The sequence below is a fragment of the Leucoraja erinacea genome, chromosome 8, assembly GCF_028641065.1.
Source record: "Leucoraja erinacea ecotype New England chromosome 8, Leri_hhj_1, whole genome shotgun sequence".
Classification (NCBI taxonomy): Eukaryota; Metazoa; Chordata; class Chondrichthyes; order Rajiformes; family Rajidae; genus Leucoraja; species Leucoraja erinaceus.
The window spans coordinates 14,672,828-14,697,474 of record NC_073384.1 but is presented as its reverse complement, the minus strand read 5'-3'; the positions used below and the strand labels follow the sequence as shown (position 1 = coordinate 14,697,474).

Here is a 24,647-nt window from a genome sequence, read left to right as displayed (position 1 = left end):
CGTTAGCCACCTATACTTAAAGGAGAGAAGAAATATGTTTGAGATGCTATTGTTGCATTTCAGAATGAACTTGGAGTATTGAACAGATTGGGCAATGACTGAGGGCTGGAGGCTTGACTGAGAGTGTCAGATTATAGCATGTCATGCCTCTACGGATCAGGATTTGCTCAGTGTCACTGTCTGTTATTTGATCAACGGTGATGAACAAGGAGCCTTGCAAATTGGTCCATTTTTCTGCAAAAGCTGGTGTGGGAAAGGATTCTATGTTTTGGGGGGAGAGGAGGGGTTGGCCTTAGCTTTTCATTTTAGGTCTCGGGTAAGTGGTGTGGTTTTATAGTTGACATGTTAAACTGAGAAGCTAGCTGGCCATCCTGAGTGAATATATAGTCAATCCAGGACACTATTAGATAAAATCAGAAGCTTTATGTACCCTGGCCAAATAGATTGTCTCTGAGATTGTGATGGAGGCATTATGTAAAACCAGTTCTGTTGAATTGTCTCCACTGATGTTGTTTATGTTTCTCAATTGCATTACAAGCAAAAATGGCTTTTGTGATGTACTATAATGTAATATCTTACCTCTATGCTTGGACAAGTATTTAAACTTATGACTATCATTATTTTGTTCTCTTTCAGGTTTCTGCGGGCAAGCCCCTAGCGAAAGAGTACACCAAGGAGGTGGGTACGCTTTTGTGGTGACCAAGAGATGCTTCACTTTTTCTTGGTGATTTAATTAATCTTGGATACTGTGCCATGTCCATGGCATAATGGTCTCCTCCAGATTATGACAGAGTTCTGGTCCTGAGAACCATTTGTAGGCCGAACAGTTTGCAAGTCGGAAATGAATGGGGCTGCACAGCAACATATTTAAATACAAAAGCCAACCGAAGGCAACATGTAGTTAAAAACGGTGTTTAGTTGAACATCAAGGGGTGGCACAGCTGATAGAGCCGCTTCCACAAAGCGCCAGAGACCCTGGTTCGATTCTGACCTCTGGCGGTGTCCATGTGGAGTTTGCACGTTCTCCCTGTGACCGCCTAGGTTTCCTCCGGGTGCTCCGGTTTCCTCCCACATCACAAAGACGTGCAGGTTTGTAGGTCCATTAGCCTCTCTAAATTGCCCTTAATGTGTCGGGAGTGAATGCGAAAGTGGAATAACATAGAACTATGTTATAATCTTTTGTTAAATTTTATTTGATGTGGCAGCGTGTATTGTTGCCTTTCACTTAGTATGGCTGTCTTGTAACTCAAATATCACTGTACCTTAATTGGTGCATGTGCCAATAAATTCAAACTTGAACTAGTATGAACGGATGATCGATGGTTGGCGTGGACACGGTGGGCCAAAGGGCCTGTTTCCAAGCTGTACCATTCAATCAATCTTTCAGAAGATGCTGCAGCCCTGCAGCAGCCAGTAAAACCATCCCACCGGTCTCACAAACACTTGTTTGTGTGTGCAGACCGTAGAGCAGACTGTAAGCCAGGGAGATCTGCATGTTGCTACGTTTACCACTGGAGTCTAAATAGGAACAACCCTCCCACATAACCAGATAAAATCCACCAAAATAGTATCTTAAAGTTGTAAGTAGATATTGAGAATTCATAAAGAACTGAAAGCTGCTTGAATTTAAAGTCGGGTTCAGATTGAGGTTATTGAGGTACATTATTATTTGTTCACATGAAGCTCACAGATAAACAGTATACATACAGTAATGACAAATGCAAACTAGCAAAATGGTGCAAGATTGCAGTCTCATATATGACTAAAATCCTGAATGTGGGCATGGATGAAAGACTGGCGATATATTTCCAGGTCAGAGTGCTGTGTGACATGGGGGAAACCTACAGCTTCTTTAAATTACAACTTAATGGTAGTCTTTCCATGCACATGTTGCCCTTGTTCTCAAGTGGTGCAGGTTGCCGGCTAGGCAGGAGTTAACGGAGTAGCATGGACGGGTAATTGCAGTGCATTTTGCAGATAGTACATGGTGTATTGGTGGTAGGGGTGGTAAACATGCAGTGCAGTGGGTTCAATTATTTGTGTTGAAACTGCACTCGACCAGGCAAGCAAAAGTTATTCCACCGCACTCCTGACATGTTCTATGCCGATGACTGAAAGGCTTTGTGGTACCAAGAGGTTTACATTTATTAGTGTCACATTTACTGAGATATACAGCAAAAGGCTTTTGTTGAGACACTTGCCCCAGGATATCCAGTCTCTGAGCTCACTTGCCGGTTCAGTGCCTGTGATCAATTGGTCGGTCGTGATACCAGAATGTTTGTGCTGGGGGATTATAAAGTTGATGCCATTGAATGTCAAAGGTAGGTGGTTAGATTCTCTCTTTGTCGATGCCCATTGCCTGGCACTGATGTGGTGCCCGTTTTGATCTGGCTCCTTGTTTGTGGGATCATTTCGCTGTGTCTATAGCGTTCTGGGGCTAATTTACTGGTATACCTCTGTCAAGGATGTTGCACTGTTGACAGGTTCTGGCCCTACTGCGTAGTATTTTCAGAATGTCCATCATGATTGCGGATGTAATCAGCAACCCAACACTCACTCGTGACGCCCACTGTACTTCACCACCTTATTCCATCAGAAATTGTCAAGCAGAGAAGCGAAACTGAAACATTTTTAAATTTTTCTCTTTCAAATTTTTTTCTTTAAATTAGAACTTGACTCTACTTGATAGCTGCCTTTAAACCTGTATATTGGGCAACTTCACAAATGCCAAGTATCAATCCGTGAAAATAAGGGTGGCACAGCTGGTAGATCTGCTGCCTCACTGCCCCAGAGACTCAGGTGCTGTCTGTGTGGAGTTTGCATGTTCTACCTGTGAGGGTGTGGGTTTCCTCCTCGGGACTTTGGTTTCCTTCCACATCCCAAGGACATGTGGGTTTGTTGGTTGATTGTAATATTCCCCCGGGTGTGTCGTGTGTGGATGAGAAAGTGGGATAACATAGAACTAGTATCAACAGATGGCCTGTGTAGATTGAAAGACCTATTTCTAAACTGTATCTTTCAATCGTTCAATCAATTAAAACGTTTTTTGCTTTCAATTCAACTGTCTGTGCCAACTCATTTGACACCTGTTGCTGTTCAGTATTGGTTCAAGAATGCATTTGTAATACACATGCTGAACACAAGGTGTTAATGGTGTCACTGGCAACCTCAAACTAGCCCCATACCTGCCCTTATTTGGATCAATCTGTTCACGGAGTCCAACAGTGGGAGACAGCGGAATGTTTATAAGAATTAGGTAGTTAGAGCTGATCTTCCACAGGACAGGTATAATTAAACCAATTATAGATTTAGACTTTAGAGATACAGCGCAGAAACAGGCCTGCCAAGTTCACACCTACCAACAATCACTAGCACTATCCTACACACTAGGGACAATTTACAATTTTACAGAAGCCAATTAATTTACAAGCCTGTACGTCTTTGGAGAGTGGGAGGAAACCAAAGATCTCGGCGAAAACCCACGCAGGTCACAGGGAGAATGTACAAACTCCTTACAGACAGCCCCATGGATCGAACCCGGGTCTCTGATGCTGTAATGCCCCTGTTCCACTTAGGAAACCTGAACGGAAACCTCTGGAGACTTTGTGCCCCACCCAAGGTTTCCGTGCAGTTCCCGGAGGTTGCAGGTGGTTGCCGGAGGTTGCAGGTAATGGAAGCAGGTAGGGAGACTGACAAAAACCTCCGGGAACCGCACGGAAACCTTGGGTGGGGCGCAAAGTCTCCAGAGGTTTCCGTTCAGGTTTCCTAAGTGGGACATGGGCATAAGGCAGCAACTGTACCACTGCACCACTGTGCAGCCCTAACCGCTTGCCATATATCTCCCTCACATTTATACCTGCTTTGCACTTTTGTTCATTTTCTAACCTCCCTGCACCGAGGGGCGATCGTTGACCTAAAACATTAGCTACGCTTCCCTCGTTCTCGGCAGTGCCTGTTTGACCTGCGTGTTTGGAGCAGCTGCTGTATTTAATGCATCTGCCTGTGTGATTGTTGTTGCAGAACCTGCTGCTGGTCGCTGACGGGTGCTGTAACCTGCAGAAACAGATCCAAATCGCTCAGCTCTTCGGCATTCCGGTCGTGGTCGCTATCAACGTTTTCACGTAGGTGCTGTGTGCTGTGTAGGTGTTTACTTGCAGCATACTTACTTACCTTCATACATGCACATAAAATCAACAAACAAATTATAGCAATGCAAAATAAAAAAAACCACTGCCTCCAAGTCTATGTAGTTCATAGCTTATTTGGAGGTAGTAATGTTTAATAGCCTGATGGCTGTAGGGAAGATGCTGTTTGTGAACCTGGATGTTACAGTTTTCAGGCTTCTCTATCTTCTTCCCGATGACAGGAGTGAAATGAGAGTGTGTGGTGTGGGTCTCTGATGATGCTGGCTCCCCTTTTGAGGCAGCGATTCCTCTAAAACCCTTTGTGTCCAAGTAAAGTGATCTAAACAAGAGTTGGTGACATATTTAAACCACAATGATTGTAGACGCTGCATAGCCAGAAGCGATCGATCAGCTAACGTCAGTGATGTTATTTGTAACCTTTCAGGCCACTGCTGTGCTTGCTGGCTTCTCTTTGCATTAGTGCCTTGAATTAAAAATCCTCTGCCCTTGTGTTCAACTTCACCCATTGTCTCATCCCTCCCTGTGATGAAATGGTAAACCACAGAGGGCTACTTGCCCCATTGATTTTGAAGAGGAGATGCTGTTGGTCCCACTTCCCACACCCCTGTTCCTTTGCCAGATGTTTCTCCAACTCCCCTTTGAAGGCTACAATTGAATACCCACATATAATCCTATGAGGCATTGTGGTCAAAATCCTGTCTGCTCATAGCAAAAATATGTTGTTTTTTTTCTTCCTATATGAACTGCTTTGGCATATTTTGAGATTGTGAAAGGCACTCCAGAAATGTGGTTTATTATTGTTATTTCCATACCCTATTTTAAATTCCTTCCCATTCCCCATCCCAAGCTCATGCCTTGAAACATTCTCGTAAATATCTTCTGCTGGAACTGGACACAATGATTCGCAGTTGATTAAAGGCGGATAATGTTGGAAACACTCGACTTGTCAGGCGGCATCTATGGAGGGGAAATAGGCAGTGGTTTGCGTCATTTACTTTATATCAGACCTCCGCAGCAATGGGAAGTGCGCGTGTTTCAAATTGCGGAGAAGGTTGAGGGAACAAAGGGAATGTCTGTAACATGGTAGTATCTCTACTCCAATGCTAAATTGGTGCTTTATGTGGAATTAGCAAAACCTTATTTTGTATTCTGCCTCTGGTTCCAATGCCCAGAGCCATGTGTGCTTTAATAATCTTATTAATCATGTAGACTTCAAAGATTTGCCTTCGGACACTTCAAAACTCGTGCATTTAAAAATATACAGTTTAGATCACATCTTTCCCTGTTCCTCTCCAAGAATATATTATAATCTTCTGCAAACTCTTGTGTTCTTGTATCCCCTTCACTCTGCCATTGTGTGCTGTGTCTTAAACCATCTGATTCCTAACCTTACAAAAATCTCTCCCTAAACCTGCACTTCAGTTGCTCTTGAAATCCAACTCTGTGAATAAGGTTTTGGTCGGCTGTCGGTGAATGTGATTGTAGTTTCATGTCTTTGCGTTAGAGATACAGTGCAGAAACATTCGGCCTACATGGTCCACACCGACCAGCGATCACCCCCCCACCCCACACTATCCCACACTAGGGACAATTTTCAGTTTTACTCAAGCCAATGAACCTACAAACCTGCACATCTTTAGTTTGTGGGAGGAAACTAGAGCACCCGGAGAAAACTGCCATAGAGGGAGTGCAGAGACGGTTCACCAGACTGATTCCTGGGATGTCAGGACTGTCTTATGAAGAAAGACTGGATAGACTTGGTTATACTCTCTAGAATTTAGGAGATTGAGAGGGGATCTTATAGAAACTTACAAAATTCTTAAGGGGTTGGACAGGCTAGATGCAGGAAGATTGCTCCCGATGTTGGGGAAGTCCAGGACAAGGGGTCACAGCTTAAGGATAAGGGGGAAATCCTTTAAAACCGAGATGAGAAGAACTTTTTTTCACACAGAGAGTGGTGAATCTCTGGGGGGAACTCTCTGCCACAGAGGGTAGTTGAGGCCAGTTCATTGGCTATATTTAAGAGGGAGTTAGATGTGGCCCTTGTGGCTAAGGGGATCAGGGGGTATGGAGAGAAGGCAGGTACGGGATACTGAGTTGGATGATCAGCCATGATCATATTGAATGGCGGTGCAGGCTCGAAGGGCCAAATGGCCTACTCCTGCACCTAATTTCTATGTTTCTATGTTAAAACCCACGCGGTCACAGGAAGAACGTACAAACTCCCTACAGACAGCACCCATAGTCAGGATCGAACCCGAGTCTCAGATGCTGTAAGGCAGCAACTCTACCGCTGCGCCACTCACTGTACCAGTATGTTCTGTATTGTCCCTTTATGAAAGACACCATGTTGTTGCTCGTTCTAAGTCAACGTGCCGAAATACAAGTTTCAAGGGACTGTATTTTGGTAAAAACAATTCAGTTTTAATAAGATTATTTAAAATTTGCACTAGAGCTGCAGTAAATTAAAAAGTCGGTCTTTGTCCAAGAGCCTGCTCCTAATGATTCCAAGTTATTTTTGGTTTCAGTATCAAAACTAATTTGAATTATCCATTAATTTGAATTAAACCATGTAGCTAATACCAGAATCCATTTCTTAAAGCTTCATTGTTAGATAATAAGCAAGAAGTGGCTTTGAATTTTGGAGAAATTGCCTGTAATATGTTTTTTATTTAAAGATGGATATGTGTGGACAGATAAAATGTATGCATCAGTCAGCTTATTAAGCAAATTATGAGGACTCTTAGATTATGACTGAAGGTCTTTCAAATCGTATCAGACAAATTCTGAAGGACATTCTAGGGCATTGGCAATTGATCAAGTCCCTCATCATGAGGCTTAGTTCTCAATGCAAGTAGCTTTCAGCTGTAAAGTCTGCACTGAATGTACCATTCGAGCATGGTTCCTGGGGTACACTCTGCAGCAAAGTTTAACGTATGTGTCAAGCTGCTGAAATATTTATTTCAGCAGGGTGATTTGTCTGAGTAACCTAGAAATTCAGGCCTTGAGGGTCTTTCAAGTATGCAATAGCAATGTGCCGAGTAGATGGTCAGAATCTTTCCCAGAGTGGAAATATTAAAAAGATTCGAGCGCGAGGGGTTATGGGAAGAAGGCAGGAGAATGGGGTTAGGAGGGGGAGATAGATCAACCATGATTGAATGGTGGAGCAGACTTGATGGGCCAAATGTTCCAATTTTGTTCTTATCACTTAGAGGGCATGGCTTAAAGATTGGAGGGGGAAATTTTAAAGGAGATGCACTGTGGAAATTTTTTTTTACACAGAGTTGCGGGTGCCTGTTACACCCTGCCGGGCTGGTGGAGGCAGATGCGATAGTGGCGTTTAATAGACTTTAAGATAAGCACATGGATATGTGAGGAACGGAGGGATCCGGATCACGCATAGGCAGAGGAGATTAGTTTAATGTGCCATGGTGTTTGGCACAGATGTTGTGGGTCAAACGGCCTGTTCTTGTGCCGTAGAGTGTTGGAGAGAAGGTGCAGAGTGTTCAATGTGTCCTAACAACGTTGGATAAAGTTGCTGACTGGAGGATGAGGTCTCTGAACTTTGATTCCTGTCTCTGTTCTTTGCGCCGAACCAAGATGCCAAAGCTTGTTATATTTGCAAACATCAAAGTGGAGAGGATTAGGGAATTTGATCATAGCCCGAGAGGATGTTTATCAGGGGTTTAATTGAGTTAAGACAACCAGCATGTAGATGGCAATTACAATTTAAAGTATTTTTCTCGATGAAAAATAGCAGAGCATAACATAATGCGTATCCTCTTTAATGAAAAAAAATGCTTGGATTGTTGGAAAATATAACTAGGACATGAGGCAAAAAAAGATGTTGATGTTGTTTCCCTCACATTTAGGAAAAACTGTTTGGTTCCAGTCATTATTTCACAAATGAGTTTGTGCCTCGGTTTGGGTTTATTACTGCCACCTCTACCAAGGTACAGTGAAAAGCTTTGTTTTCCATGCTATTCAATCAAATCAGATCATAAGGTCATAAGTGAACGGAGGAGAATTGGACCCTTCGGCACATCAAGTCTACACCGCCATTCTAACCAACCTTCACGTGGTCCGCCCTGTATTGACTAATGCAATCAACTCGACGTGCACAAACAGAAGATCAAATAGAACAAGTTTCCCAACAACTTTAGGCTGTGCACGCCACACGGAAGGAGAAGAAGATCTATCTCTCCCTCCTAACCCCATTCTCCTACCCATAACTCCTGACACCCGTACTAATCAAGAATCTATCTACCTCTGCCTTAACTATATCCATTGACGGATAATACAATACATAAATACCATCAAGCCAAACTCCAGTACAATTAGGTACAGCAAAGGGCAAGATACAGTATGCAGAATATAGTTCCCAGCATTGTAGCAGATCTGTTCCAGAGACTAAAGTCCAATGTCTACAGTGGGGAAGAGGTGAATCTGGCTTAGGGAAGGTCCATTCACAAACCTAATAACACAGGAGAAGAAGCATTTCCTGAGTCTGGTGGTGCATGCTTTCAAGTTTCCGAATCTTCTGCCTGATGGGAAAAGGGAGAGGAAGGAATGACCTGGGTGGAACGTCTCTGGTTATTTTGGCAGTATTTCCAAGGCAGTGTGAAGTGTAGATGGAGTCAATGGTGGGAAGTCTGGTCTGTGTGGTGGACTGTGCTACATCCACAACTCTCTGCAATTTCTTGTGGTCTTGGGCAGAGCTGTTCCCAAACCAAGCTGTGATGCAACCCAACACTATGCTTTCCGTGGTGCATCTGTAGAACTTTGTAAGCATCATCGGAGCTTCTACAACCAGTCTGAAGAAGGCTCCCGAACCAAAACAATGCCCATCCATGTTCTCCAGAGATTCTGCCTGACCCACTGAATTACTCCATCGCATTGTCCCTTTTTTTGTAAACCAACATCTGCAGTTCCTTGTTTCTACAACTGTGTGATGTGATTAGCTATGATTTGGAGTTGCAGGTGACAGGAGCGTGGCTTTCTCCCTGGTGTTCTGGCCATTATTTATCCCTCAACTAGCATCACCAAAAACATGCTCGGCACACAATTGCCTTGGTGTTTCAGAGCTTGTGACCTGTGCTGGTATTTCTTTGAGTTGACCAGCCACTATGCTCCAAGAATATCTTGGTTGTGCAAGGCCATTGGAGCATCCTGATGTTATAAATGGGACCCACATAACATGAAGATAGACACAAAATGCTGGAGTAACTCAGCGGGTCATAGAACATCTCTGGAGAAAAGAAACAGGGAATGTTTCAGGTCGTGACCCTTCTTCAGACAAGGGTCTCTTCCCGAAACGTCACCTGTTCCTTTTCTCCAGAGATGCTGCCTGACCCGCTGAATTACTCCAGCATTTTGTGTCTATCTTCAGTTTAAACCGGCATCTGCAGTTCCTTCCACCACTTAACATGGGTTCTCCTTTTCGTTAGGACTGACAGCAAGGCGGAGATTGAGCTTGTCTGCGACATTGCGAAGGGTTCCGGTGCATATGATGCAGTCCCTTGTGACCACTGGGCTGCCGGGGGCAGGGGAGCCGTGCAGCTGGCGCAGGCTGTCAGCAAGGCTGCCGACCAGAAGAGCAGCTTCCGCTACCTCTACGACCTACAGGTGAGACTTGCTCCCACTTCTTCTTCAGCTCTGTCTCACTCATCCAGTATAAGTAACAATTATAAAACTTTTGATGATCTATTGACAAGTGCATCACAGCGGCGGAGCTGGTAGAGCTGCTGCCTCAGCGCTGGAGACCCGGGTTATATTGTGGCCTTGGGTGCTGTCTGTGTTGAGTTTGCATGTTCTCCCTGTGACCGCGTGGTTTTACTTCCGCCCACACCGCAAAGACGTGCAGGTTTGTGGGTCAATTGGCCCTATGTAAATTGCCCTCCGGTGTGTAGGATATGAATGTGAAGATGGGATAACATAGAACTAGTGTGAACAGGTGATTGGTGGTCAGCAAGGACTCAATGGGCTGAAGGGTCTATTTCTATGCTGTGTCTATAAACCAAACTAAATTGGTGGGATAAATGGCCAGGAAAACACTTGCAATTGCTGCATATTAACAATGAGGATCTCATGCAGGCTGTTCCAGGCTTTTGACTTGGGTGTGCATCATGGAGTTTCCTGACGCATAGCTCTCATGGAGTTATTGCTACGCACAAACCTGATTCATTTTCCAATGATCCAAAGGGTTGTTCAGCATTTCCCTGTAAACTCTTAAGGACCCATGCTGGTTGTCTTAACTCAATTAAACCACTGATAAAAATCCTCTCGGGCTATGATCAAATTCCCTAATCCTCTCCACTTTGATGTTTGCAAATATAACAAACTTTGGCATCTTGGTTCGGCGCAAAGAACAGAGACAGGAATCAAAGTTCAGAGACCTCATCCTCCAGTCAGCAACTTCATCCAACGTTGTAAACTCTAAGGACCCATTAAAGAAATAGAACCTCAGACCAGATATCCAAGATGTAAACTGCAGTGACATGTGGCAGTAATGTGAATGACAATGAAAGATGGCTAGACTTGCCTTTTATGTAGTGTTTTTCCATGAGAGTTGAAAAATAGATCAGCCATGATCGAATGGCGGAGCAGACTCGATGGGCCAAATGGCCTAATTCAACTCCTATATCTTATGGTCTTCAATGTAGTCAATACTTCTCAGAGCTCTTTACAGCCAAATACACTACTGAAGTGCAGTCACCTTGTGTTGTAAGAATGAAAGGTGCGGACCAGGGGAACTCTATCCTTGTTCCATCTGGGGGGGGACCCTTTCTTGATCTCTCTATCACCATCACAGGGGACACTCTGTCGACTGACATCAACTACCAACTCCCACAGTTATCTGCGCAGCACTTCCTCCCACCCTGCCTCTTGCAAAGGCACAATTGCCTACTCTCAATTCCTTCATTTTTGCCGCATCTACTCACAGGATGATGCTTTCGGTTCTTGAACATCCAAGATGTCCTCTTCAGTAAACGTTGCTTCCCCTTCCGTTCTCCCTGTGACCTGCGTGGGTTTTCTCCGAGATCTTCGGTTTCCTCCCGCACTCCAGAGACGTACAGGCTTGTAGGTTAATTGGCTTGGTGTAAATGTTAAATTGTCCCCAGTGTGTGTAGGGTAGTGTTAATGTGCGGGGATCGTAGGTCAGTGCGGACGGTGGGCCGAAGTGCATGTTTCCGCGCTGTATTTCTGAACTAAACTGAGCACATGATCTCCCTCAGTAATACATTGAAACCTACCAGTGTAGCAGTCTCAGAGTAATATTCTGGTAGTTCTGTGCCGTTTGTGCTGCTGTCTTCAACGTAAATGTAAGCTAATTCCTCTAATTGTTCTATGACAGATTGCCTTTTGAAGAAGGGTTCAGGCCAATGAACCCTTCAGAATCTGTGTTCAGGCCAATGCTTGTCGTTGAGTCAGCTTCACAAAATAGCCTCATAGGTTTAAGGTGAGGCGGGGGAAGATTTAATAGGAGACTGAAGGGTAACTGAAGGGTGGTGGGTATATGAAACGAGCTGCTGGAGGAGGTAGTTGAGGCAGGGAGTATCACAATGTTTAGGAAACATATAGACAGGTCCATGGATAGGACAGGTTTAGGGGGATATGGGCCACATTTGGAGTATTGTGTACAGTTCAGGTTGCTCAGCTATAGGAAGGAAAGTTAGAAACATGTTGGTTGGTATGGGCACGTTAGGCCGATGGGCCCGTTTCCACGCTGTTTGACTAGAATTCAACAGTGTACTATATATCTAAGGCTTTTCAGCAACCTATTGGGCCTCAGATTCTTCCTCCTTGCTCTTCTGATTTCCTGTGCATATTTACCACATTCCTCCATCTTGACTCCCAGTACTTCTGTCAAGAAAATGTAGGCAAGGATGATGAGGCAAATGTTCACATTCAAAATGTTTTTCTTTGTCCTTGCATATCACGTGGTTGAAATAATTCCACAGATAATTTGCTGCACAAAATATTTTTTTTGTACGTGACCCCAAACATTTCTAATTGATTATCTTTAATGAGCAATCAGAAGTACCCTAGATTCAATCTTGACATTTGAGCACTTCAAAGTGAAGATTTACTTCCTGTAAGTCTCTGTAAATTTTTGTTAATCTATTTAAAAGGATTTGAATTTAACTGCAAAACTAGATTTTCTACTAAAATCACAAAGATTTTAAATTCTGTAAGCCATAAAACTTTGAAAAAATAAGATAAACTGACCATTGGTGTTGAACAGAGGGCAAAATTAAAGCAAATGTATGTAAAGAACATCGAACATAGCATAAGAACGGACCCTTGTGCCATGTTTGTGCCAAGCATGATGCCAAGTTAAATTGATCTCATCTGCCTGTACATGATCCATATCCCTTTCTTGCTTGCTTCCATGTGCCTTTCCAGTTGTCTCTTTAAAGGCACCATCGTATCTGCCTTCACTACCTTTCCTGGCAGTGTGTTTCAGACCCCCACCACTCGCTGTGTAGAAAAAATATTTTCCCACATATCTCCATTAAATTGTCCCCTCTTATAGCTATGCCCTCTAGTGGTGGACCTTTCTACACTGGGGGGGAAAGGTTCCGACTGTCTACCCTATCTATGCCTCTCATAATTTTATATACTTCGATCAGGTCTCCTCTAAACCTTCAACGTTCCAGAGAAACCAATCCCAGTCTATATGACCTCTCCCTGTAGCTGAAACCCTGGAATCCAGGCAGCACTTTGCTACATTTCCTCTGCACCTTCTCTAAAGACACATCTTTCCAAAAATGGGACAACCAGAACTGCACACAATACTCTAATTGTGACCTAACCAAGGTCCTACAGAGCTGCATCATGACTTCCTGACTCTTATACTAAATCCCCGTAGCAATGAAGGCAAGCATAACATATGCCTTCTTAACCATCATTTCTACTTGTGCTGCTACCTTCAGTGGGTTATGATGACTTTGGACTTCAAGATCCCTTTGCATATCTTTGCCATTAAGGGTCTTGCCATTAACTGTATATTCTCTTCTTGGATTCAAACTCGCAAAGTGCTTCACTTCACACTTGCTCAGGTTGTACTCCATCTGCCATTTCTCTGCTCATTTCTGCAGCTGGTCTACATCCCACTGCAACTTCCGCCAACATTCCTCACTCTCTGCAGCTCCTCCAATGGTGGTATTGTCAGCAAACTTTGGGGAGCTTTGAACATTTTCCTTTAGTTTTGTTTAGAGATACAACGCGGAAACAGGCCCTTCGGCCCAACGAGTCCGCACCGACCAGCGATCCCCGCACATTAACACTATCCGACACACACTAGGGACAATTTACACATACACCAAGCTAATTATCCTACATACCTGTAGGTCTTTGGAATGTGGGAGGAAACTGAAGATCTCTGAGAAAACCAACGAGGTCACAGGAGAACGTACAAACTCTGTACAGACAGCACACGTAGTCGGGTTTGAACCTGGGTCTCCGGCGCTGTAAGGAAGCAACTCTACCGCTGCGCCATTGAGCGAGGCTTGATTGGAATGGACAGGGAGAAACTGGATGGATTTAAGAGAGAGTTAGATAGAGCTCTAGGGGCTAGTGGTAGCAAGGGATATGGGGAGAAGGCAGGCACGGGTTATTGATTGGGGACGATCAGCCACGATCACAATGAATGGAGGTGCTGGCTCGAAGGGCCGAATGGCCTCCTCCTGCACCTATTTCTATGTTTCTATTTCCACTGACAAAGGCCAGATGCTGGAGAAATAGAATTAAAATATTTGACAGAGGACTCAACAATTACTTGGGGGTGCAATCGAAGGTGTGACAGAGGCACAGTTCTCCGTAATACTCAAAGGGAATTGGATCTCTACTTAAATGGAAAATGTGAATGGCTTTTGGAAAAAAGCACATGAATGTGACACAGTGGTGCAGTCGGTAGACCTGCTGCCCCTCACCACCAGAGGCCCAGGTTCAATCCCCACCGCGGATTCTCTCCGCGTGGAGTTTCCCCATGACCACGAGGGATTCTAGGTTAATTGGCCTCTGTAAATTGCCCCTCGTGTGTAGGGAAAGTGGGATAACATAAAACTAATGTGAGTGGGAGATCAATGGCCGACATGGATTCAGTGGGCTGAAGGGCCTGTTATTTCAATCAATAAAAGAGTGGGACTGCAGAGCATGAGACTGCCGACAGCAAAAAATGAGTGAGGCTAATTGGCTCTGAGGACGTATTTAGTTTAGTTTTAGTTTAGAGAAACAGCGCGGAAACAGGCCCTTCTGCCTACCGAGTCCGCACCAACCACCAGTCCCCGCACATTAACACTATCCTACACACACTGGGGACAATTTATATTTATACCAAGCCAATTAACCTACAAACCTGTACATCTTTGGACAGATGTGGGAAGGAATGTAGGACACCAGCTTGTCTCACTTGTGATATTATATTTTTGTTAATGTGCTTTGGCCAAAGTTTAGTTAAAATACACGATACTAAATGGTATGAGAAGTGAGCAGGATCGTGGTTAGAATGTTTTGCTGTTGGAATAAAAATGCTGGTGTCTGTTCTTCGTGTTCATACTGAAAACGTACCTAATGGGCAGTTGCAATTTAAATGAGGACTACTGTGCATGAACTGTGTCAACAGCTTGCTTTGCCTTTCTTTTAAGCAGCAATGTTGTTGGATGCTATCTTTATTTTGGATTAATTCACCTGCAGTCCGCAGTTATACTTTAATCATTTATTGCCCCAGAAATTAAATTATTCAAATATTCTAATCAACAAACCTAATTAAAGTGGCCTAATTTGTAGAAATATTGAGGGAATACACTGGAAGCAGTTAATGAAAGATAAATGACCCACTAATTCATCTTTGATCAAATGATTTCATTCTGCCCCTTTTCCTGTAATGTTATATTTTTAGTTTAGAGATACAGCGTGGAAACGGGCCCTTTCGGCCCACCGGGTCCGCGCTGACCAGTGATTCCCGCACATGAACACTGTCTTATACCCACTAGGGACAATTTTTACATTTACCAAGCCAAGTAACCTACAAACCTGTACGTCTTTGGAGTGTAGAGGGAAAACGAACATCTCGGAGGTCACAGGGAGAACATACAAACTCCGTTCAGACAGCACCCATAGTCGGGATCGAACTCGGGTCTCCAGCACTACATTCGCTGTAAGGCAGCAACTCTACTGTTGCGCCATCGCAACCGCCCAGATACATTTTCTGTCAATATATTTGCTGATGCTTTTTGGCTCAATTTAAGAAGCTTCATTTACGGATGCTTAAACAGCTAACAGTGCCACTGATGGCCTGGTTACGTTAAATGATGTTTCCAATTTACCAATTGTGGCGCAAAAATTGTACCATTTGAGTCGGACATTTTACTCTGGAGACCAGATATTGCAACGAATTGTGGGCACAGCCCAGACCATCACACAAACCAACCCTCCCTTCCATTGACTCCATTTATACCTTGTGCTGCCTCGGCAAGGCCAGCAGCAAAGATCCTATAGCGGAGCAAGATAGACCACTCCTTCTGAATGCAATGGGCTGACGTGTAGGACGCAACAGAGCGGAACGTGGGCCTTTTTTTCATCCATTTCAGTAACTGGACCCAACTCGCAGTGTAATCAACGTTGCGGGGGAACGGTTTGTGTTAATAAATTATAATTCTGAAAATGAGGAGAAGATTTTTACCAAATAACTTTTATTTTTACGAGGATGTTTCCGTAACCGGCTTCCGTCTCCGCACTAGTTATCTTTGCTCCGCTATGGGATCTTTGGTGCAGAGAAGGAAGCCAGTTTCAGAAATGGGGCCGAAAATTGCCCATGAATCTGCCCATGACCGTACTACGTCTTTTTCGTCGAGTGATCTATCTTACTCGCTATAGGATCTTTGGCCAGCAGCATAATCAAGGACGAGTTGCACCCTGGCCACTCCCTCTTCTCCCCTTTCCCATTGGGCAAAAGGTTATAGAAGTGTGAAAACGCACACCTCCAGATTCAAGGAGTTTCTTCCCAGCTATTATCAGGGAACTGAACCATCCTACCACAACTAGAGAGCAGTGCTGAACTTTTATCTATCTCATTGGTGACCCTCGGACTATCTTTGACGGACTTTACTGGATTTACCTTGCACTAAATGTTATTCCCTTATTCCCTTATCATGTATCTATAAACTGTAAATGGCTCGAATGTAATCATATATTGTCTTTCTGCTGACCGGTCAACACACAACAAAAGCATTTCGCTGTATCTTGGTACATGTGACAATAAACAAAACTGAACTGACGAGCAAATACCCCAACCTAACACTCCACTGTCAATAAAGTGCTGATTTTCAAAGGTTTTCTAAACTGAGATCGATCAACTCTCTTGTGTGAATGTAACTGATCACATTCCACAGACGAGAGGAAAGATTTCTCTCGGTGTGCTGAGAATCATAGCCAGGAATGTCTAGTCATTATCACGTTGCTGATTGTGGGAGTTGCTGTGCACAAACTAGCTGGGACATTTCAAACTACATAGCTAATGCTACATTTCAGAAGTTCATTGACTGCGAAGCCTCTTGCCTCTCTGAAACTTACCGAATAGTGAAAGGTCTGGATTGAGTGGATGTGGAGAGGATGTTTCCACTAGTGGGAGAGTCCAGGACCAGAGGCCATAGCCTTGGAATAAAAGGACATATCTTTGGAAAGCAGATGAGGGGGAATTTCTTTAGTCAGAGGGCGGTGAATCTATAGAATTCATTGCCGCAGAAGGCTGTGGAGGTCATGTCAAAGTATATTTTTAAGGCGGAAATTGAGCGATTCTTGATTAGCGAGGGTGTAAGGGGTTATGGGGAGAAGGCAGAAGAATGGGGTTGAGAAGGAAAGATAGATCAGCCATGATTAAATGGCAGAGTAGACATGATGGGCCTAAGTATGCTCCTGTAACTTATGTCCCGTCATGGTGAAAGGTGCCATAGAAATGCAAGGCTGCTAACACACCAAGTGAAGTTTTAGATGGGCGACACCATGATGCAGCTCCAGAAACTCGGATTCAGTCTAGGCTTGAGTTACTGCCTGTGTGTAGTTTGCATGTTCTCCCTCTGATTGCATGTTTTTCATTCTGGTCCACGGGTTTTCTCTCATATCCCAAAGACTTGCAGGCTGTTGGGTTAAATGTCCACTTGGGGTATGAAGGTGATGGGTAGAATCTGGGGGATTGATGAGTGTTTTTTAAAAAGTAGGATTAATGTTGTTTTAAAGTTGGGCAAATGGGCAAGTAGGCAGATGACATTTAACTTCAAAAAGTGTGAATGTTACATTTTTGTAAGTTAAACCAGGGCAGGACTTGCTCCGTAAATGGTGGGGCCCTGGAGAGTGTTGTAGAACAGAGAGACTTGGAGATACAGGCACAAAATGCTGCAGGAACTCAGCGGGACAGGCGGCATCTCTGACGAGAATTAAAGGGTGCCGTTTTGGGTCGAGACCCTTCTTCAGACACAGTTTACTGAAAGTGGCAAATCTTTTGAAACCATGGTGAAGGGGGGATTTGGAATGCTTTCCTTAATTGGTCAAGGCACTGGCATTACGGTATGTTACAACTGTAGAAATCATAGGTAAAAGCACATTTGGAGTATTGTGTACAGTTCTGGTCATTCAGCTATAGGAAGGATGTCATTAAGTTGAAAAGGGTGCTAGAAATATTCATGAGGATGTTACTAGCAACCGGAAGGTGTTTGAGTTATGATAGGCTGGAACAATTTAATCCAGGATGTTCGGATGTTATACGTTACAGAGTTTTCCGAAATTCATGAGGGAATAGATAAGGTGAGTAACTGCAGTCTTTTCCCCAGGATAGGGGAGCTAAAACTAGAGAGCATTATATAGTGAGAGGTAAAATTTTCAAAGCAAACGGAAGGGCGAACTTTTCACACAGAGGATGGGAGTATATGGAATATACTGCCAGAGGAACCTATAGAAGTGGGTACAATTGCAGAGTCTGCAACGACCAGCGATCCCCACATATTAACAATATCTTACAAACACTAGGGACAATTTATATTTATACAAAACCAATTAACCTACAAACCTGGACGTCTTTGGAGTGTGGGAGGAAACCGAAGATCTCGGAAAAAACCCACGTGATCATGGGGGGGAACATACAAACTCTGTACAGACAGCACGCATTGTCAGGATCGAACCCAGGTCTCTGGCGCTGAAAGTGCTGTAAGGCAGCAACTCTACCACTGTGCCACCGTGTTTTAATTTAATTATAAGTAACAAAAGTAGCATTTAATTAACCAAAAGAATATCTAATACACTGTTTATTATGAAACATATAAACTAAATTGACAAGAGGTTGAAATATTTAAGAAAGAACTGCAGATGCTGCAAAAAATCGAAGGTAGACAAAAATGCTGGAGAAACTCAGCGAGTGAGGCAGCATCTATGGAGAGAAGGAATTGGCGACGTTTTCGGGTCGAGACCCTTATTCAGGCTGATGAAGCGTCTCAACCCGAAACTTCACCAATTCCTTCTTTCCATTGTTAGCTGTTTGTTGTGTGAAAACGAGAAGCTGGTGCGACTTGCATGGGGGAGAGATGGAGAGAAAGGGAATGCCAGGGTTCCTTGAAGTTGGCGAAATCAATACTCATACCACTGGGCTGCAAGCTGCTCAAGTGAAATACTCATACCACTAGGCTGTAAGCTGCTCAAGCCTCACTCTGACCTCAGACAGAACGCTCAGTGTGGGAATGGGAAGAAGAATTAAAGTGTTTAGCAACTAGGAAATCAAGGATGTCCAGAGACACAAGAATCACAGAGTGCTGGAGTAACTCAGCGGGCCAGGCAGCACCCCTGGAACACATGGATCAGAGAGGTTTTGGGTCTGAACCCTTCTTTCAGAGTCTGTAGTGGATTCGGGGCCAGAGGGTTGTTTCTGTACCATATCTCACTGAATCTTCCTGCACCGTTTTAAAATGGTGTTGTCTAATGCTCCCAATTCTGTTTGTTCCAATTGCTTGGATTGAATTGAATTGAATTGAATTTCCTTTATTGTCATTCAGACCTTTCAGTCTGAACGAAATTTTGTGCCTGCAGTCTTACATACAATAATACATTAATAGACACAGAACAGACAGTAAACAAAATTCAATTCAATTCAATTCAATTTATTTGTCATTTGGACCCCTTGAGGTCCAAACGAAATGACGTTTCTGCAGCCATACATTACAAACAAATAGACCCAAGACGCAACATAATTTACATAAACATCCATCACATTGCTGTGATGGAAGGCCAAAAAACTTATCTCTCCACTGCACTCCCCCTACCCCCGATGTCAGAGTCAAAGTCAAAGCCCCCGGCTGGCGATGGCGATTGTCCCACGGCCATTAAAGCCACGCCGGGTGATGCAAGGTCGCACACCGGGTCTTGATGTTGGAGCCCCCGGTGTGCGCTCGCAGAGTCCCGCGGCCATTCCAAGCCGCGCGGGGCGGTGCTGTAAGGCCCCGCTCCAGGAGCTCTTCGACCCCGCAACTCGGGCGGGAGAAGTCGCGTTGCGGGAGCCCTGAAAAGCGGTCTCCCTCCAGTGACCCGCGGGCTCCCGGTGCCGCCGTCCGCCAGACCCGCAGTTGCAGCCTCCGAATCTCCGGAGGTCGGGCCGCAGCAGCAGCAGCGCTCCACCACCGCTCCACCCGCTCCGGACTCGGCCAGCTCCGCGACGGTGAGGTGAGTCGTCGGCACCAGAGCCCCCGGTCTTCTCCTGTTGGAGGCCGCTCCTCGTTGCAGCCCCAACGACAATGGAGACCCGACAAAGAAAAGGTCGGGTCTCCCGTGCAGGGAGAGATTAAAAGTTACCCCCTTCCCACCCCACCCCCACCCCCCCCACACACACACACCCCAACAAAAAATAACAAAAACTACATAAAAACATAGACAAAAAATAATAAAAACGCAGACGGGCTGCAGAGGCCGCTGCTGACGAGAGTCGCGCCGCCTACCGTTTCCACCACATCCATCACAGTGAGTCCACCAAGCACCTCCTCACTGTGATGGAGGCAGAATCTTAGGGCTGCAGTCTCTTCCCTCCTCTTCTCCCTCTGCGCTGAGGCGATACCCCACCGGGCGATGGTAAATCAGTCCCGCGGCTCACCGAGCTCCGTGAACGGGCCGGTTCAAACACCGCGGCCCGGGGTGGTCGAAGCTGCCGCCCTCCAGTCCAGCGGACGCAGCTGTTGACGACGTCGTCCTCTGGCCCCCGGCCGAACCCCGGACTCAGGCCGCCACCGCCAGAACGCCATCTCAGCCACCGGAGCACCGTTCCAGCCCCGAGCTGGGTCGCCCTCACGTGAGCGTCTCAGCCCCGCGCCCGACGGGATCGCCGTTACCCTCGAGCTGGGCCGCCCCGAGGGGAGCGCCGTCGGATGAGGCATTTTGGCCAGTATGGGCTGTGTCCGTGCTGTATGACTCCGATTGCGCTAGTTTGTCTGATTGCACAATTTTGTCTTTTCACAGATGCCCATTGTGGAAAAGATACGCACAATAGCCCAGGAGGTGTATGGGGCTGATGATATAGAGCTATCTCCTCGAGCTCAATCCAAGGTGGATCTCTACACCAGCCAAGTGAGTAGGGTTCAGTGAGCAATTTGCCTGCAATTGTCGGTACTGATGCTGACTTACCAGGTGGTTTAAGGGCCTATCCCACGTACGCGACCTTTACAGGCGACTGCTGGCACCCGTGATAGGTCGCCGAAATATTCAACATGTTGAAAATTCAGCAGCGACCAGAAAGACGCTATGACTCTTTGGAGACCCCTCACGACCATAGGAGAACTCTCACGATCATAACAGGCGACCCCTGGCGACATGTCGTGGGTGACCTCTCACGACCATAGGAGAACTCTCACGACTATACAGCCTGTATGGTTGTGAGAGTCTCCTATGGACGTGAGAGGTCTCCAAAGAGTCGTAGCGTCTTTCGGGAAATTTTCAACATGTCGAAAATTTCGGCGTCCTATCACGGATGCCGGCAGTCGCCTGTAAAGGTCGCTTAAGTGGGACGGGCCCTTTACTTATTGATGAAGAGTGCAATCATCAATCCAAACTCTTGGCAAAGTGATGTTCATGCAGGCTGTAAGTCCAGAATCACGGGACTGTCATGTGGGACCAAGAGTGTAAATGGTTATTTTGGAAGACGTGACCCCAAGGAGTGATGGGTCAAGTGGGAGGATTTTGCACATGCATAGCTGCTGGACTGCCCCAGATAAGATTAGATGACTGAATGGTGTATCACTAATCTTGTCACAGACGAATAAGCTACTTCATGCACTAGCAATGTGGGAAAAAGGGGAAAATACAATTCCTCACTGTGTTATGGACACACAAAGTTATGGACAGAGCAATGGGAGATAAGTTCGACCGTGTATTCAGAAATTACTGCGGGCATTTTTATGAGGAGGAATTTCTTTGGTGAATCTGTGGAATTCATTGTCACAGGCGGCTGTGGAGGCCAAGTCGCTGGGTATATTTAAAGAGGAGATTAGATAGATTCTTATGTAGGAAGGAACTGCAGATGCTGGTTCTCACCAAAGATAGACCCTAAATACTGGAGTAATTCAGTGGGTCAGGCAGCATCTCTCTGGGGAAAAGGAATAGGTGACGTCTTGGGATGGGCCCCTTCTTCAGACTGGTAGTCGGATAGATTCTTGATTAGTAAGGGCATCAAATGTTACGGGGAGAAGGCACGAGAATGGGGTTGAGCGGAAAAAAATGTGCACATTCTGTGCAGTTTATATCCATGCCTGTTGTCACTCTCTCAATGACCAACGCTTCTCCTTCTAACACAGGGCTTCGGAGAACTGCCAATCTGCATGGCAAAGACCCATCTGTCTCTGTCGCATCAGTCTGAGCGAAAGGGAGTTCCCACTGGCTTTATTCTGCCGATCCAGGATGTACGTGCTAGTATTGGGGCTGGCTTTATCTACCCACTGGTTGGCACGGTAGGTGAATTACCAAGTGCAGCATTTACCACAAACAAAAAGAAGAATGTCCGAATCCATCATTCATTATCATCAGCGGGAACATATTTTATTTTGAGATAGCACCCATAAAAACCAGAGGAGAGATGATAGAAAATGTGTTCCATTTGGGATGTCCTGAGGTGGAAAATGGTGCAAAATGAAAGCGCATTATTATTATTTTATTTTCTACATCCAGCTAATTTCTTATTCTTGCCGATTGTAAAATTGGTCCACGTTTTGGAAGAGCAACTGAATCCCGTACCTTTTTAGATTTTTGGAGTAACTGGAAAAAGATAGGATTATTTTCTCCCTCCTTCTTCAGTACATCAGCTATAGAAAATTGCTGGAATTTGTTTAGTCAATAACATAGAAACACAGAAAATAGGTGCAGGAGTAGGCCATTCGGCCCTTCGAGCCTGCACCGTCATTCGATATGGTCATGGCTGATCATCCAACTCAGTATCCCGTCCCTGCCTTCTCTCCATACCCCCTGGGCACTTGAAATAGAATACTAGGATTGGACAGGGTTAACGTGGATTTATTAAGAGGAAATCACATTTGAGAAACATGTAAGTTTGAGGTAGTAATGAGCAGAATTGATAAAGGCGTACCAAAGGGATATGATGTACTTGGACTTTTACCAGGCCTTCGATAAGATGACACAGACACAAGGTTATTAAGCAAAGTATGAACGCGTGGAATGGTTCTAGATATAATAGGGTGTAGCATTTGGAGTATTGTGAGCAGTTTTGGGCCCCATTTCTGAGGAAGGGTGTGATGGAGTTGGAGGGTTATGAGAATGATTGCAGGAATGATTGGGTTAACATTTGACGGCCATTTGATAGCACTGGGCTTCTACCAGCTGGTTAGAAGACTAACCAGTAAAATGTCGGAATCAATGCTTCGGGAAGCCAATATATATGGTCATGGCAGAGATTGGTAGATTCTCCGATCTTAAGGGAATCGTGCGAGCCTGGATTAGTACATAAAGGTGATGTTGCTAAGTTGGCCAATGGTTTATTGAATGGCAGAGCCAGTGTTCATGGCCAATGAGCCTCGTGCTCTTGTATCTTGAAGGGACATTTAATGGCTCAAATTTGTGGCAGATTTAATTTTTAGCAAACTACACAAGGACGACCAAAGGCACAGAATTCTCACAAGTGGCAGAGAACAAGAGACCATGAGATTTTTTTGTCCCACGTTTTGAAATACACTGCCTTCAAGTGAGGTGGCAGTGGAGTCAATTATTACATTCAAAGAGGAACTGATACTGCTTGGACAGGTGAAAAAGTGTTTGGCTGCAGGGAAAAGATAGGGGAGTGGGCCTAATCAGAATGTATTTAATTGACCTATTCACATGAGTAATGGACTGAAAGGCTTCCCTTGGTGTACAATTCCATGAATGCTTTTATCCTTTTAAACCAATGACATTAAGCAGAATGTAAACAAGGGTTTATTCATCCATAAAGGGAGAGTTTGCTTCTTGTAATCTCCAATCATCCTGAACTGCTTGCAGAAAATAAAGCATGGTCACAGTTGTAATAGGGGAGTCGAGGCTGCTAATCGTTGCACTACAAGATCCCACGATGTGATAGAATCGTAGTCATAGAATGATACAGTGTAGAAACAGGCCCTTCAGCCCAACATGTCCCAGCTACATTAGTCCCACCTGCCTGCACTTACTCCATATCCCTCCAAACCTGTCCTATCCGTGTACCTGTCTAACTGTTTTTTATATGTTGGGATAGTCCCAGCTTCAACTACCTGATCTGGCAGCTTGTTGCATACACCCACCAACCTTTGCATGAAAAAGTTACCCCCTCGGACTCCCATTAAATCTTTTCCCCTTCACCTTGAACATATGTCCTCTGGCCCTCAATTCCCCTACTCTGGGCAAGATCTTATTCATAATCTCCGCATATTTGGTATTTTTTGAGCAGTAAATGTTGGGCAGGATTTGAAGCAGAACTAATTTGAGTTGGTACTGCGGTTCCTTTATATATTCTCAGTGTTGTTCTGGCATGCCGGCCTGGATTATGTGCTTGGATCTCCACAGTAGGACTTGAACATGGAACCTTTCTGACAGGGGACACGAGTTACCAACCAAATCTCTGGCTACTTATTTGCAGTAAAGTTCATTGGAAGGAGTTGAACGTTGATTTATTGCACAAGACCCAGTCTCGCACTTTTGAGCTTTGAAAGGGGTGGAGTGGGGGAGCTAATGGGAATGCAGGGAGAAAAGGTGATAGTAAAATTAATGTAAGAATGTAACTGTTCCACGAGGAATGACACTCAGTGGATGAAAATGGCCGCTTATATCATTGGGACATGTAGAACAATTACCTTTATAACATGCCTTCAGAAGTCTCATTTGTTGATCTGTGTCTCAAATTAAGCCAACTTATTTTTACAAAATGTATTAAAGATTTTCCGATGATTATGTTGGATGTATGTTTTACTGTATGTTTTACTCCTCCCAGAGGCAGTTCTTTTATGAGGCATGGTG

At 44.7% G+C, this 24,647-nt stretch overlaps 1 protein-coding gene across 1 annotated transcript in view; it reads left to right on the top strand.

Annotated features, from left to right (window-relative positions):
• Positions 1-24,647, top strand: part of mthfd1l (methylenetetrahydrofolate dehydrogenase (NADP+ dependent) 1 like) — a 180,891-nt gene that overhangs the window by 109,744 nt on the left and 46,500 nt on the right. The window contains exons 22-26 of the mRNA XM_055639023.1: positions 637-678; positions 4,021-4,121; positions 9,593-9,770; positions 20,637-20,744; positions 21,968-22,120. Of these exons, the coding sequence (XP_055494998.1) occupies positions 637-678; positions 4,021-4,121; positions 9,593-9,770; positions 20,637-20,744; positions 21,968-22,120 (582 nt within the window). The remainder of the gene's footprint in view (positions 1-636; positions 679-4,020; positions 4,122-9,592; positions 9,771-20,636; positions 20,745-21,967; positions 22,121-24,647) is intronic.